This window comes from Pistacia vera, unplaced genomic scaffold (genome assembly GCF_008641045.1).
Source record: "Pistacia vera cultivar Batoury unplaced genomic scaffold, PisVer_v2 Contig217, whole genome shotgun sequence".
Classification (NCBI taxonomy): Eukaryota; Viridiplantae; Streptophyta; class Magnoliopsida; order Sapindales; family Anacardiaceae; genus Pistacia; species Pistacia vera.
In genome coordinates, this window is record NW_022196021.1 from 1077996 (window position 1) to 1094833 (window position 16838).

At 35.8% G+C, this 16838-nt stretch overlaps 1 protein-coding gene across 1 annotated transcript; it reads right to left on the bottom strand.

Moving 5' to 3' along the window:
- Positions 1 to 10439: 10439 nt before the first annotated feature.
- Positions 10440 to 12088, bottom strand: LOC116130129 (protein PLANT CADMIUM RESISTANCE 2-like). Its single transcript, XM_031415891.1, has 4 exons — positions 11765 to 12088; positions 11565 to 11636; positions 10841 to 11050; positions 10440 to 10722 (listed from the first exon to the last, which is right to left on the bottom strand). Exons 1-4 carry the CDS (start codon positions 11826 to 11828, stop codon positions 10646 to 10648), a joined length of 423 nt encoding a protein of 140 aa, XP_031271751.1. The 5' UTR covers positions 11829 to 12088; the 3' UTR covers positions 10440 to 10645.
- Positions 12089 to 16838: the final 4750 nt, after the last annotated feature.

Here is a 16838-nt window from a genome sequence, read left to right on the forward strand (position 1 = left end):
CAATCTCCAGCTCAAGCTCCTTTACATGTTCAGTCCCCTAAGTCTGCTAAAACCACCGCCACTGGTATTCAACTTGAAGTTGTCTTACCCATAGCAACCCCCACCCTACCAACAAAACTAGTCTCCTCTAAATGTCTTAATACTCATCACATGGTAACACAGTCCAAAGCTTGTTATTCACACCCTACTTCCTCTGATCAGGTACCAATTCAAGCTCTACTATCTACACAAGTTATTCTTAAGGAACCTCAAATAGTTAAGGAAGCCTTAAATATCCCTAAATGGAAATCTGCTATGGAGGCAGAATATCAGGCTTTGTTAAACAATCAGACTTGGGACTTGATACCGTATGAGTCAGGCATGCATATAGTCGGCAACAAATGGGTATTCAAAACTAAACTCAATTCAGATGGGACCTTACAAAAGTACAAAGTCAGGCTTGTTGCCAAGGGGTTTCAACAAACCCCTGGCCTGGACTATTTTGACACTTTTTCTCCGGTTGTTAAAGCAGCAACCATCAGGATCATTCTCTCTTTGGCTGTGTACAATGGTTGGCAAGTTCAGCAACTTGATGTGAATAACGCCTTCTTAAATGGTGAACTCACAGAGACAGTATATATGTTGTCACCTGAGGGATTTGAACATGCTTCTAGTACTCAGCAGGTCTGTAGATTAAAAAGGCATTATATGGCCTTAAGCAGGCTCCACGTGCATGGTTCGATAAGCTTCAAAGTGCTCTTTTAGCTTGGGGTTTCCTTAATTCTACCTTTGATATTAGTCTCTTTCATTATCACAAGGGGTCTGATGTAATATATTTACTTGTTTATGTTGATGATATCTTAGTAACAGGAACTAACTCTCAACTCATTGATCAAGTGATTCAGGATCTTAATAGTCAGTTTGCTTTGAAGGTTCTCGGTGAAGTGAGTTATTTTCTAGGCTTTGAAGTTTGTCAAAACAGGAATGGTTTGTTGCTCACTCAGTCCAAATATGCGCAGGAGTTACTAGCCAAGGCAAACATGAAAGATTGCAATCCGTGTAATAATACTCCAATGGCAATAGGCACAAAGCTCATGACTGATGATGGTGAATGTTTTGATCAGCCTACCTTGTATCGTAGCATCATTGGAGGGCTTCAATACTTGACTCTCTCTAGACTTGATATAGCCTTTACCGTGAACAAACTTAGTCAATTCCTTCAGCACCCTAAGACTTCACATTGGACAGCCTGTAAACGAGTTCTCAGGTATATCAAGGGTACTATTCAGTATGGTCTTTTGTTTAAACAACAAAAACATTTCAATTTAGAAGCATATGCGGATGCCGATTGGGCAAGTGATGTTAATGATCAAAAGTCTACTAGCGGGTATGCTGTGTTCCTTGGAGAAAATTTGGTTCAATGGAGCTCTAAGAAGCAGAAGGTTGTCTCTCTCTCTTCCACCAAAGCTGAATACCATTCCCTAAATCAGGCTGCTACTGAGGTAGTATGGATCCAACATCTTTTTAAAGAGTTAGGCATTGCAATTAGACATATCCCTGTTGTTTGGTGTGACAACATGAGTGCAGGGGCTTTATCTTATAACCCCGTATTTCATGCCCGAACCAAACATATCGAGATTGATGTACACTATGTAAGGGAGTTGGTTGTAATGAAACAATTGATTGTGCAATATGTTTCCTCATAATTTCAAAAAGCCGACATCCTAACAAAAGCCTTATTAGGGAACAGATTTAGCCTGCTTAGGGAAAAACTGAATGTGATCTCTGCCTTACCAGAGTAAAAAGGTTCTAAATACATACTGGGAAACGATAGTGAGACTACATACTACTGAAGTTAAGTGTACTGGATGCATACTGCAAACTATTGATGGTCTTCCTGTTTTTTTATCGATACTCTGTTTTACAATACTACACTATTCTGAAATATGCTGCAGTATTGTTCTATGAAGTAATACCATGTTTTACAATACTGTACTATTCTAAAATATGCTACAGTATTGTTCTATGAAGCAATTGATCCTAACATGTTGCTGCCTTATTCTATGAAGCAATACTCTGTTTTACAATACTGCACTATTCTGAAATATGCTACAGTATTGTTCTATGAAGCAACTGATCCTGACATGCTGCTGTTTTATTATGTGAAGTAACTACTTGCTGCAGTATTGTTCTATGAAGCAACTGATCCTGACATGCTGCTGCTTTATTCTGTGAAGTAACTACTTCTAACATGTTGTTGTTATAGTACACGTGAAGCTGAAAGGGTGTTAATATAAAAAGGAGTAATGTTGAATCTGAACAACAAAGAAAGTTTTGTTTAAGGGGGAATATTAGAATATGAAGGTATACTCGAAGACAATGAAGTAAGTCTAGCTTAAGGGAGAATATTAGCATTATAACTACGAAGGCCTTCATAGTAAATTCATAGAAGTTAGTCCGAGGTATTTTTGTAAAGCTCAGCTCATGTTTGGGTTATACAAGATCTGTAAAACGCAGTGTTTTGGCAATGCTTTAAAAATAAAAAGCATCACCTAACTGCTTCTAACTACTTTCTGTTAATGAGAAAATTTTTCCAGATCAACTTTTCGTTACATTCTCTCTTTCTTTCGTTTTCTTCTACATTGTTCTATTGATTCTTCTCAAAGTGCTTTAGGTGGCAGCCGATGGTAGTGGTTGGCAGTGGCTTGGGGTGGGTGGGAATGATTTTACTATAAATTAAAGTTTTATATAGCTGAAGTGTTTTAGCAAAAGTTCAAATGTACAGGGTTAAAAAATGATTCAAAAAATAATAATAAAAAATATTATTATATTTATATTTAAAAATGAGGGTAATTTAATAATCTACATAACATACCCACCCATTTATCCTCTCAACCAAACATATTATTCACTAATTTATTCGAACCAACCAAACACGTTTTCTAAACATTCTCAGTAATCTTCAAGGTGAGCTTTCTTTCTATTAATATAATATACCCCTATAATAAAACATTATATAATCCAAACGGTCCCATCATATTATAAACATACAGCTTATTACTTGAAAGATTTTCTTAAGTATGAAGAATTTAGTTATTTGATTAAAGTTAGGAGGCCAAGATCAAAACCAATAATTTAATTAATTAAAGAGAACTTCGCTTACAACGATTTCCTTTGTCTACAATGTCGGCAATTTGTCCAAAGGTGATACATGGTGTTAACCAAAATATCAATCTTCACTTAAGCAAAAGTTTCAAACTTAGAAAAAGTAGTTCACACTTCTTATCATCTACCAACGGCATGCAAGTGGGAAATACAAGTTGCACTACAAGTTGCAAAACAAAGTACAAGCTGGCCTTATCCTTAACTAATAGCATGCAAGTGGGAATACAAGTTGCAACAACAGAATATAAGCCGGCCTATCACTAACTAACAGCATGCAAGTGAGAATGCAAGTAGCAAAACAGAGTACAAGTTGGCCTGCAAGTGGAGATGCAAGTATGCAGCTCAACGCATGCATTTAGTTGGTTGTTAATGATCAAACGGTGGAGAAGAAAGTTTGCATGTATAAATATTAGTAGCTACTGTTCACATAAGAAAAGTGGAAGATGTTAAGAAATATGAAAATAATCTAGTGCACTTTTTTCTTCTCACAGTTTATTTTCCAGTCGTCTTTTTCTTTCTCTCTCACTGTGTAAAGTTTTTTTTCACATGGTACAGAGCGCACCTGACACACGTCAATGGCAATCCAAGTACTCCTCCATCCTCCGGTGTTGCTTCAATGAAAAGATGACAAACTCCTTCTCATCCACAACTCTGAACAACACTTTGCCCACTATCACCGTAAAGCTAGGAGAGAGACTACGCATATTGGAAGTCCCAAGTCTTCCCAGTATTGAAAGCTTATGATTGGAAAGCTTTGTCACAGGTGAGAAACCGTGTCCCTCTACTTTTATTCAGTCCTCAACCGATGAATCAGAAAGTCATATTCGATCATATCATTGGAGAAAATAGATCAATTTCATTAGAGCTGAAACTCATCCATATCCGAAACTAGTTTAGGCATGTGCAAATTGTGAGACAGCATATGATATATGGCACACCTTAGAGATGCATTTCTTAACTGATTCTAAAGCTAGAGTGTTGCACTTAAGAAACCATTGCAAACCACTAAGAAAGAAACTCTAGCATAAACGAATATGTACTGAAGATGAAGGAGAGTTTTTTTGGTTTCTTACTGCTAGTGGAGTAACCATAAATGATGAAAATTGTTATTATACATCCTTGTGGCCTTGGCCCTGAATATGATGCCATTAGCAACCTTAATGTCAAGAAGTAGTGAAGTGTCTCTACAGGAAGCACAATTTCAGCTGCACAAACCGAGATGAGATTGGAAAAACAACATACAGCCTATATAGGTTTTCATGAAACTGTTGCTTTTCTGGCAACTAAACAGTCCTTATCTTCAGCTCAAGCATGCCACTGCAAAATAGTTCAGAACAACCAACACAACATCTCACTCATCTCTACCCCAAACCAAAATGAACATAGAAATCGTATCAAATTGGTCAAATTTTCAGCCTTATAATCCAAGTTTCGGCAGAGGTAGAGGGCAGAGCAGGAACTTCTATAAGCCAATTATTTTGTCAGTTTGTGTGGAAATGTGGTCACATGGCTCTTCAATGTTACATCGTTTGACACCAATTTTCAAGGGAACCAATCATAAATCTCACCTGACTATAATCAACAATCTGCACAATGACACCTCCTGCTCAAGCCTATTTTGTAAGCACACAGCAGCCAAACTTCAGCTATGGCCCAAATCAATTTCCTTCTATCTCTCCACCTATACGTCACAATCCAGTTCAGCCTCAAAATTCAGCACCAAGCAAATCACTCTCAGTACACCTATCAACTCTTCATACATATCAAACACAGTCACCTTATGAATTTCCAGGAGAAACGCAGATGAAAAACCACTCAATTGGAAAATCAACATCTTCAAACGCTACTCCACTCACCGTAGCAGATCCAACTTGGTATATTGATTCAGGAGCGACGCACCATATCACTCCAAACTTACAGAATCTCTCTTTCAAAAACCAATACAACGGCTCAGAGTCTCTTCAAGTAGGCAATGGCCAATGTCTTGTATTTCTCACACAGTTTTTTTATTCCTTCTTGCATGAATAAGTCCTTACAACTAAAAATATGCCTTCTGTGTGCCTCAAGTAACAAAAAATCTTCTAAGTATTTCAAAGATTACACATGACAACAATGTGGTTGTTGAATTTTCTGCGGATGAATGTGTTGTTAAGGACAAGACATCACAGGTGATTCTACTTAAAGGCCATGTACATAATGGACTCTATCAGCTTGACATTCCAACTGGCGTTCACAAGCAACAGGCTGAGTCCTCTACAGGAACATCTTCTCAACTCCAGATTCCTCAAGTATTTCTTAATACGGCAGACTCCTCCATAAATTCCTCCATCAGTTCAAAGCTTGCTGCATCTGTCACTACAAATTTGAGTAACTCATCTAGCCCTGGTTCTTCATGTCCAGATATTACTACAGCAAATAATGAATCTTTACTTTCAACTGTTGATAAAGTGGGGACGTTATGGCACAAAAGACTTGGCCATCCTCATCCCTCTGTACTTAACACTCTTGTTACAAATTTAAAAATAAAAGATCATAGCAGAATTAGTTTTTGTGAAGCATGTCAGTATGGGAAACTTCATCAAAATCATTTTCCTTCTTCTGATTCACAAACATATATGCCTTTTGAGCTTGTTTTTGCAGATGTTTGGGGACTTGCCCCTGTTACCTCAGCTACTGGTTATAAATACTATTTACTCTTGGTTGATGACTACACACGGTACTCTTGGATTTATCCAATGCAACTCAAATCTGAAGTTACCAATATAATAAAACAGTTTGTACAACTGGTTACTCAGCAGTTTGACAAGAAAATAAAGACCTTTCAGTCGGATTGGGGTGGAGAGTTTCGCCCTTTAGCTGTATACTTTGCACAACAAGGAATTCATTTTAGGCATCCATGCCCCCACAAACATCAACAAAATGGAAAAATAGAATGTAAACATCGGCATGTGACAGAGACAGGATTAACATTATTGGCCCAAGCCTCCATGCCACTTGAATATTGGTGGTTTGCATTCCACACGGATGTGTACCTAATTAACAGGTTACCTACGGTGGTTCTACATAATCAAACTCCTTTTCAAAAACTTCTCCACAAGTCCCCGGATTACCAAGCTATTCGGATCTTTGGGTGCCAATGTTTTCCCTTCATCAGACCCTACCAAAAACATAAGTTCTCTTTCCATTCTGAGCAATGTGTTCTCCTGGGGTATAGCTCACATCATAAGGGATATTTGTGTCTTAATACTCTTTAATGAGGAAGTTTTCCCTTTTGCCCACAATTTTACCCTTAAACCTGCTCCCACTACAACCACAACCTGTCCGCAGCCTTGGAGACTACCAGTTGTTTTTTCTTCTCGGCAACAACATGTACCAGATTCCTCTCATTTGTCACCATCCTCCACTACATCTACTGACCCAAATTCTGTTACCTCCATAGCACCTGTCATTCACACCTCCCCACATCCTCCCCCTCTTCAACTAGAGGATGACCTTTGGCGTTATCAAACTACAACGCTATCACCTTCTTTTCCTTCATCTCATCAGCCCACTCAAAATGTCCATCCCATGATAACCAGACATAAAGCAAAAGCCCTCCTTAGTTCCATCCTCCCAGAAAATCATACAGAACCTTCCTCTGTTGCAACAGCCCTTCAGCACCCTCTTTGGCTCCAAGCCATGAAAACCGAGTTTGATGCACTCCAAGCCAATCATACGTGGACCTTAGTCCCATATACAGATGAGATGACCTTAGTTGGGAATAAATGGGTTTTTAAAGTCAAGTTAAATGCTGATGGAAGTCTTCAACGGTATAAAGCGTGGCTTGTCACAAAAGGCTTTCATCAGGTTCCTGGAGTTGATTACTTTGAGACGTTTTCTCCCATTGTTAAAGCTTCCACTATTCGAGTTATACTCTCCCTTGCAGTTTATCATGGATGGGAAGTGCAACAAGTTGACGTTAATAACGCCTTCCTCAATGGCGACCTCACTGAGTTTGTGTATATGTCTCAACCGAAAGGTTTTGTTGATTCTTCCCAACCATCCTATGTCTGCAAACTTCACAAAGCATTGTATGGGCTAAAGCAAGCACCCCGGGCGTGGTTTGACAAGCTTAAGTCAGCCTTGGTTAGTCACGGTTTCACCAATTCTACATCTGACTCCAGCTTATTTTATTATCATCAAGATACTACAGTAATCTACATACTTGTTTATGTAGATGACATCCTGTTAACTGGTAGTAATGCCTCTTTTATTCAACAAGTTGTCAGCTCTTTGGATGAAACTTTTGGTCTTAAAATCCTTGGTCGTGTTCACTACTTTCTTGGCATTTCTGTAGTTCACTCCCCTTGTGGTCTTCAACTAAATCAGCAAAAGTATGCTGAAAAAGTTCTCCAACGTTTTGGTATGCAACATTGCAACCCGTGTTCTACTCCCATGGTGCTTGGTTCAAAATTGCAGTTTGATGATGGACCTCTTTTCGATCAACCCTCCTTATATCGCAGCCTTATTGGTGCTCTCCAATACCTTACAATGACTAGACCGGACATATCTTTCGCTGTTAATAAGCTGAGCCAATTCCTTAAAGCTCCAACAACTACTTATTGGCAAGCCTGTAAGCATGTTCTTCGCTATATTCAGGGCACTCTGAGTCATGGTCTGACATTTCAAAAAAGTTCTACCCCGCATCTTGAGGGCTATACGGATGCCGACTGGGCAAGTAATTTGTCTGATCGGAAATCTACCAGCGGCTATTGTCTCTTTCTTGGGTCCAATTTAATCCAATGGAGTTCCAAAAAACAACAGGTAGTAGCTCTTTCTTCCACTGAAGCTGAGTACCGTGCTTTGGCTCAAGCCTCAACTGAAGTAGCCTGGCTTCAAAACCTTTTTCGTGAGCTTCATATTACCATTCCCGGTGTTCCTGTTCTCTGGTGTGATAACACCAGTGCAGGTGCTCTTGCCGCAAATCCCGTGTTCCACGCGCGCACCAAACACATTGAAATCGACGTTCACTTTGTCCGTGAAATGGTTCAGTCTAAACGGTTGATGGTTCAATATGTTGCTTCTCAGTTTCAGGTTGCTGACATCTTGACCAAGCCATTGTCAGGTCCTCGGTTTAAAACTCTTCGTGATGGTTTGCACCTTGGTGCTGCTTCCTTCCCATTTGAGCTTGAGGGACGATCCTTCACTTGTCAAGCCTCAAATTCTGAAGATTCAGCAGTTGAAATAAATAAATCCTGAGAAAGAAAAATCAGTCCAGTTCAGTTCAGTTTTTCCAGATTGGTTTCTTTCTCTTCTGATTGGTTTCTCCCTCAATTTTTTTTTCTTAAGTTCAGCTTGAGGGACGATGTTAAACAAAATATCAATCTTCACTTAAGCAAAAGTTTCAAACTTAGAAAAAGTAGTTCACACTTCTTATCATCTACCAACGGCATGCAAGTGGGAAATACAAGTTGCACTACAAGTTGCAAAACAAAGTACAAGCTGGCCTTATCCTTAACTAACAGCATGCAAGTGGGAATACAAGTTGCAACAACAGAATATAAGCCGGCCTATCACTAACTAACAGCATGCAAGTGGGAATGCAAGTAGCAAAACAGAGTACAAGTTGGCCTGCAAGTGGAGATGCAAGTTGCAGATCAAACGCATGGCATTTAGTTAGTTGTTAATGATCAAACGGTGGAGAAGAAAGTTTGCATGTATAAATATTGTAGTAGCTACTGTTCACGTAAGAAAAAGTAGAAGATGTATTAAGAAATATGAAAATAATCTAGTGCACTGTTTTTCTTCTCACAGTTTATTTTCTCAATCGTCTTTTTTCTTTCTCTCTCTACTGTGTAAAGTTTTTTTTCACACATGGACACCAAAATGTACAACAACCTGTTAATAAACAAACAAGTCCAACAATTAATGAACAATTAACACTTATAAAACTCTAGCTTCTCTTCATCAAAGCACGTTGTAAAGTCTTATTGTCAACTTATGAACTTTGTTTACGTATTTGTTTGATGTTAGCACAATTGTGAATTCATTTATTGGTTTACATATGTCGTAATATCCTATTAATTTGCACACTTTGTTTTGTTCACTTTGTTTGTGTTAAGCAAAATATGTTGACACATTTTTTCTTTCTCTTGCTTATCATGTTTTATTTTTATGAATGATATTTGCATTGTTATGTTACTTTACAGGTGTCACTGTCTCCAAGAGTGGTCCAAGAAAGTTTGTGTAAAAGTGTTGGACACATATACGGTGGAGATTGGTTCTTGCAAGGATATATAAAGTTCATCTTCTTTCTTGCATTTTTTTTCTTGGACCTGATATTTTGAAATTCCATTGATGCTCTGAAATTTTCAGTGTTCATTTCGTTTCAGGTTCTCTTTATTGTGATTTATTTTATCAATAACGTTCTTTGTTTTTGTGAGTAGGAACTTGGTTCCTTGATTGAAGAGCTTAAAGGGAGTTTAAGCCATGGAGTTGAAGGGAAGCTTCAACCATTGAAGCTTGAGTGGAGCTCGAGATGTCCAAGAGGATTCTTGGAGTAAAGTTGATCGTAACAAAACATTGAAGAAATCAAAGGGTAAAGTTTAGTGTATCGTAGAACAAAGAATTTTTCTTTGTTGTATCTAAATTCAACTCTAGATTGTCTTGTAATGGTTTGTGTTATAGTAGATTAATTTCAATCTGGACCAAGTCTCATGGATGTAGGCTAAAAGTGATTTTGCCCGAACCATGTATCTCTTTGTGTGCTTTACTCTTATGTTCATAATTGATTGATTTTATTGTTGTTTTGTGATCATCAAGCAAACCGGTTTAACACCCATCCATAACCACTGTGCTTAAAAGAGTTAATAAACTATTTCACACGTAATTAACAAGATATGGAGAGAAACTTATAGGTTGAACAGTCGGAGAAGCAGTCAAAAAGCCCTGAGGACCGAGGGCTCTCAATTTCATCGTACGTTGATTGGATCCTCCTCGCATATAAATACGTTTCCACCATTTTAATTATTAACATCACAATACTATGTTATATAATTAATGATATTAGATCAATAATTATATAAAATTTAAAAAAAAAATGATGCATTTGGCTAATAAATGGAAGTGTATATGATATATAATATTCATTTAATCTTACAGTACTATACTAATAGATTTAGTTGACTGAGATTTAAGAGTACTGCGACTCCAATTCTTGAGTGAAAAGAATATAGTCTACCAATACATAATTAAATCAATAATCTCTATAGCTATAGAAGTAATATATAATTAATACAAATTATCATAAAGTTGGCTTTTACACTTAGCATCAAATAAAATTTTAATTTTCAAAGAGATCGCTCCATGGAGTTGGCTTTTACACTTAATTTATTATAATCGATCACTTTAATTACACAAGAGAATTTATTTTAAGACAAACTGTTTAAAATATCCACGGTATATGCGACAGTGGCAATTCAAACTAAAAATATGAGCACAACACGAAGGAAATTTTCAGCAGTTAACGCTTCATGCCTTCCTCCACTTTAGGAGCCATCGCCACACCAGGGGTCCGTCTACTGACATTCTCATCCCATCCTAAATATATAAGGAACAAAATTCATAAACATATGTTAACAAGAATTCTTAGGAAAAACGCAGACTTATGTATGCCAATAATGAACATTAAATGATAAAATTTTGGAGTTTTTGATACCGATGGACATGTCAAATCCACGATTCTTAAGCTCACGGTATTCTTGACATATGGCGCAATATTCACAGAAGCAGCTCATGCAAAAATCCCCACAATTGCTTCCCTCCAAGTTATATTGCTCCCTCATTTTATGACGATAAAAGAAATTGAAGATCCATCCACATCTAGTACAATGGAGGAGGAGATAGAGTGCCCCAATGGCAAAACAAGCTGAAAATGCCAAATATCACACATCAGCATCTATTTTACAATGCTTAGGTGTACATTTACGTCAACATTTATATGGACATAAATTATTCTAAATAATTAACCATTTTACTCGAAAAATTTAAAATTTTCGGTCAAGACTTTACATCGATAGATATTTAAGATCTATACCTCTTCATATATAACATATATAAATCCAATTTAAAAGCTTTCGATAAGAAAATAGCAATTTTATCATCTAAAAGTTATTCTTTTACTTTGGTCCTTTTATATTTCATGAACTTTACATTTTATCTCTTTTAAAGTATATATATATATATCTATAGATATAGATATATTATACATATATATATAAGGCTATGATAACTATTAATATATAAACATGTATAAATCCAATTTAAAAGCTTTCGATAAGAAAATAGTATATATATAGTTGACCTCTTCATTAAACATTACATTTTGACCCAAAACATAAATTTCTGGTTCCCTCATTAAAGCACTCTTTTGTTCTACTTACAGGATGATCCTTTATCTACTATCTCCGCAATCCGTCCAAAAGCAACGCATGGACACCATGTAGTCAAACAACCTGTTAAGGATTGATCAATTGATAGAGATTATTAGTGAATAATGAAGGAAAATGCTGCAACATTTTAAATTTAAACGTACTCTAATGCTTTTATATTTCGCTTATATTGTAATTAGATGTTAACTTACAGCTTGAAATATCAGAGAAGCACTCGTGGCAGCCAGTGGACCAAGCACCTTGACTTTCAGTCATCCTTCTTTGTGGGCGAGACTCTGGTAAAAATTGTGTGGTAGAAAAGCTGAAAAATTCTAGTGATTTTCAGGTTATTTGAGAGAAACTGTAGAATATTTTTTTTAACTTTAATTATAAACTCTTACAACGGGATGCACAAAGAGCAGGTTAACCACAATACTTAGAGAGATAAATACCTAAAATTAATCATATTGCTAACTCAACAAGGATTTTACACGTATAGGTAACTACTAATTACAAAATACATTACAAACAAACTAGACAATTCCAATTACACATGAAAAATAGAAGAAAAAATCACTGAGTTATCTGTAGGATCGAATTAATCAATAAAAGGGTAGTGTTATAACGAAACCAAAAGAGTTTCAATTATGAATGTTATAGAGATACTATTACATATCTAACAACAACGAAATTAAATGTGAAAAACATAGTGATGTAATTAAATTATATGGATGAATCAGTTAGAGATTGTCCTGTGTGTGAGCGGTGTTTAGGTGGAAAGTGAAATGCTTACCTTCGTGTGAATGGAGATAAGTGAAGCGGGCTAGCCTTATATGGTTGATTTGTTCACCTTTGTGAGCTTATATTACAAGGGGAGAGAACTATTTATAGACGACAATAGCAATAATTGTGTGTATGTTAAAAAACAAAGGGCAAATGACATGCACCTACCTATAGTTTGCCTTAAAGACAATTTGATACCCAAAAAATTTGAAAATAACAAATAACTATTTTCCGTTAGATTCTGTTAAGGATTTCCGTTTGTTAAAGATAACAGTGATTTAAAAGACTGAAATGCCCTTTAAAGTTTGATATTCCTTTTTATATTCATCTCTCTCTGTTTTCATCTCTTTATCTTCCTCTATGGTGATATTCACTTCCAAAGAAATTCTTCAAGGTTATGAAGATGTGTTTTTGGTGGTTTTGAAAAGTTTGCAACGGCGGAGGATGTGGGAGATTGGACTGGACTGTGAAATGGTTGTGCAAATGATTTTACCAGAAAGAGATCTTGTGAAAGAGGTTTTAGGAAATTTAATTTTAATTAAAGTAAATATAATCAATAAAATTTATCCCTTTACCATTTGAATTCTGGCAAAATCCAAGAGAGAAAAAGAGAGAGGAAAATAAAGAGATGGAAGAAAACAGAGACCAAAAAGAGACAACGAAGTGAAGATAAAAAAATTTAAGGGTATTTCAGTCTTTTCCACATTATTATCCTTTAGCAAACGGAAATCTTTAACAGAATTTGACGAAAAATGGATGTTTGTCATTTTCAAACTTTTCAGGTACCAAATTATCTTTACAGCAAACTATAGATAGTGCATGTCGTTCAGCCAAAAAACAAACAGGTTCCTCCAGGTGGCAATGCCGCAATACTCAGTAGCACTAAAATTAATTAAAGTGAAGGGCCCTCCATAGTTCACATTCTGAGTGGAAAATGTACATGTCTCAGCTGTATTTTCTGCTTGTTTTTAGCTCCAACTTCTAAGATAAATTATATTATATTGTAGTCATTTGTAAGAAAATATTGAAACTCATGAATATTTTTGTTATTTAATTAAACATCATGGCAATTATTATTATTAACTCTTTTTCTATAAAATAGTTCTATGAAGTTAAGTCTTAACCCAGTTTTATTCATGCTCTTAATCGTGGAAAGGGTGTTTGAAATCCACTTCAGAAACATCTCTGTTTGGACCACAAAGGCACTATAAGAATTGCATGTTTACTTGCTGAAACATTCCATTTGTCGATGGGGTTCAAATTACAGATAATTGAAAAGGAGAAAGCGCTTATTCTAATTATCGAATTATTGAAAATTTTAAAAGCTAACCTCCATATTCCATCAAATATTGACGAAATATTCAACCCAACCATTAATTGAAAAAGAGAAAGTGCTGATTCTAACAGATTTCGGCTAGGGTTTTGGTATTGAATACAAGACATACACCGCTCACACACAAGACACTCTACCTGATTTCATCCATATAATTTAATTACATCACTATGTTTTTCACATTTAATTTCGTTGTTGTTATATATGTAATAGTATCTCTATAACATTAATAATTGAAACCCTTTTGGCTTTGTTATAACACTACCCTTTTATTGATTAATTCGATCCTACAGATAATTCAGTGATTTTTCCTTCTATTTTTCATGTGTAATTGGAATTGTCTACTTTGTTTGCAATGTATTTTGTAATTAGTAGTTACCTATACGTGTAAAATCCTTGTTGAGTTAGCAATATGATTAATTTTAGGTATTTATCTCTCCAAGTATTGTGGTTAACCTGCTCTTTGTGCATCCCGTTGTAAGAGTTTATAATTAAAGTTAAAAAAATATATTCTACAGTCTCTCAAATAACCTGAAAATCACTAGAATTGTTCAGCTTGGCTACCACACGATTTTTACCAGAGTCTAGCCCATAAAGAAGGATGACTGAAAGTCAATGTGCTTAGTCCACTGGCTGCTTCGACTACTTCTCTGATATTTCAAGCTGTAAGTTAACATCTAATTACAATATAAGCGAAATATAAAAGCATTGGAGTACGTTTAAATTTAAAATGTTGCAGCATTTTCCTACATTATTCATTAATAATCTCTTATCAATTGATCAATCCTTAACAGGTTTTTTGACTACATGGTGTCCGTGCGTTGCTTTTGGACGGATTGCGGACAAAGCTGACAAGACATTTACCCAAGATTTCCAGATTTCTCTTTTTTGTTCTTTCTCTCTAGCTTATCTCCAATCCTCCCTTGGTATTGAATAGAAGAGGATTAGAGATAAGCTAGAGAGAAATTTGTAAATCTTGGGTAAATGTCTTATTAGCTTTAGCGCGATTACACGTGTTCAGTTTTAGAGAACATGAACAGTAGCTAACAGTGACATAATAGAGGGTAACAGTTAACTTTAGTCAACTGACAGTAAGTATTAAAGTCTAACATGTTTACTAACAACATGAACCACATAATTGTGTAATCTTCGTGCTAGCAAATTGAGATCAGAATCTCTCATGACCAGAACTTTTATCTAGAAAATTATTTGCCAAGATCTTTTGTATCACAATAAATATATATAGACTGCTTTAGATTAACTAGTCATCAATTTATATAAACATTGTTTCATAATTGTTTAGTCTCACATCGACTAGACACACTCAACTCTACTAGTTTATAAGAGAAGGTAATTCTCTCATTCAAAAAGGTTTTATTGGGTTGTTAGTAAAGTTAGAAAACTTAAATTGTTCTAAGCTTAGCTTAAGAATGGAAGTTAGTTAGGAAGTTGTTATGGCCGTTTTCGCTGCTGTTATACTCACCGTTAGTCTTAAACAGTTAGTTATCAATTCTATTACAATAATGTTTCTTAGAACTCTATATAAAGAGTTCATCATTGTACACCTGTTTATCTTAATTAAATACTAGCATTTTCCAGAATCTTCTTTGACTTCTTTCTCTGATTTCTCTCTAATTTTGCTCTGTTTTTACTCAAAACCTCCCATGGGTGAGAAGTCAAGCCACCTCAAACTCTATCAATAATCTCCTTCGCTGTGGACCATAAAGATATTTCCCAATCACAACCAAACACCTTCTAAGAGATTCCTATACTTGTTTAACAGTGTTGCAACAAACATCACTTAAGTTCTTTCTTTTGTAATTTTATTGAAACATGAAAAGCAATGTCGAAACTTGGTCAAATTATGTTTATGTCATGTTTGAACCATAATCGATGACATAGCAAGGGAAAATTGAATCTAGTGGGGCGAGATTACAACATCATGGTTAAATATTTATGATGCGTTCATTTGAAAATATCACTCATCAATGTATAAGTTCATGTAGAAAACTCATATTTGTCAAAGTTATGAGTTGTGTGTGTGCACAACATTATGTGTGCACACTTGTTACCAATCAAATGATTTGGCTTGTTTCCTTTGTTATATGTGTGTGCACATAAGTTTTGCATACACACTAGTTGCTAGACTTGTGTTTTGACTTGTTTCGTTTAGACTATGTATGCACAACAGTCTGTACTTACACTCTCGCTTCAGATATTTGTAACCCAGCACGAGTTGCATGTCTGATAAAGTGAAAAAGATATTGTTTATCTTTGTCTCTCACTTTTCAGGACATTTTTACATGTGTCATAATATCCTCAAGTGATCCTAGGGAATAAAGTTTCGTTTCCTGATTTGTTTTGTAGTCCAAACCAAAAGAATGAATACTTTTCTTATTTGGACAAACATGCGTCAGCCCTTTGTTGGCTAACATGGCACTATAGTGTTGAGCAAGAAACTCTACATTATATAACACACTTTCTTGCGTGTATGAATCTAACCTTTTGATATTTTGTTTCATTGTACTCTGAAATTTCTTAGAGTATTTCTTCTCTTAAAGTTCAAGGTTCATTTCCATTTTTGTGCCTAAACCTCACCATATCAAACATAGTCTTGATGGCTCTTGGAACATGGTTCCTTTGCTAACGTTAGTGTGTGGCGTCGGTGCTTGAAGCTTGGTGGTTCACAAGCTGCTCACGGGTATGTTCCCTGCGTGAAGAAGATTCAAGGAGTTGCTACACATTAAGGATTCAGAGTGTGGTGCTGAGTGTAGTTGAACAGGGAGTTCTTTTTACTGTATCTTAAATCAACTTTGAACTATATTTTGTAATGTGTTTTTAACTTAGTAGATTGCTTCGATCTGGACAAGGTCCCATGAATGTAGGCTAAAAGTGGATTTAGCCGAACCATATATATGGCTGTGTTCTTTATTTTCCGCACTTGTGTTTGATGTGTTCAAATTGGAAATGTTTTAATCTTCTTAGTAATTATTCCGCTGCACTTAAAATGGATAACCACACTTAAAAGTGAGTTAAATCTCCAACTCTCTCCCCAAGAGTTCATTCAAAATGTTGCTATTAAGCAATAGATGTATACATTATCATGTTAATGTCATAGTACTTGACATATCACTTGAAATGAAAATTTTTGGAATAAGGTCTTAGAATAA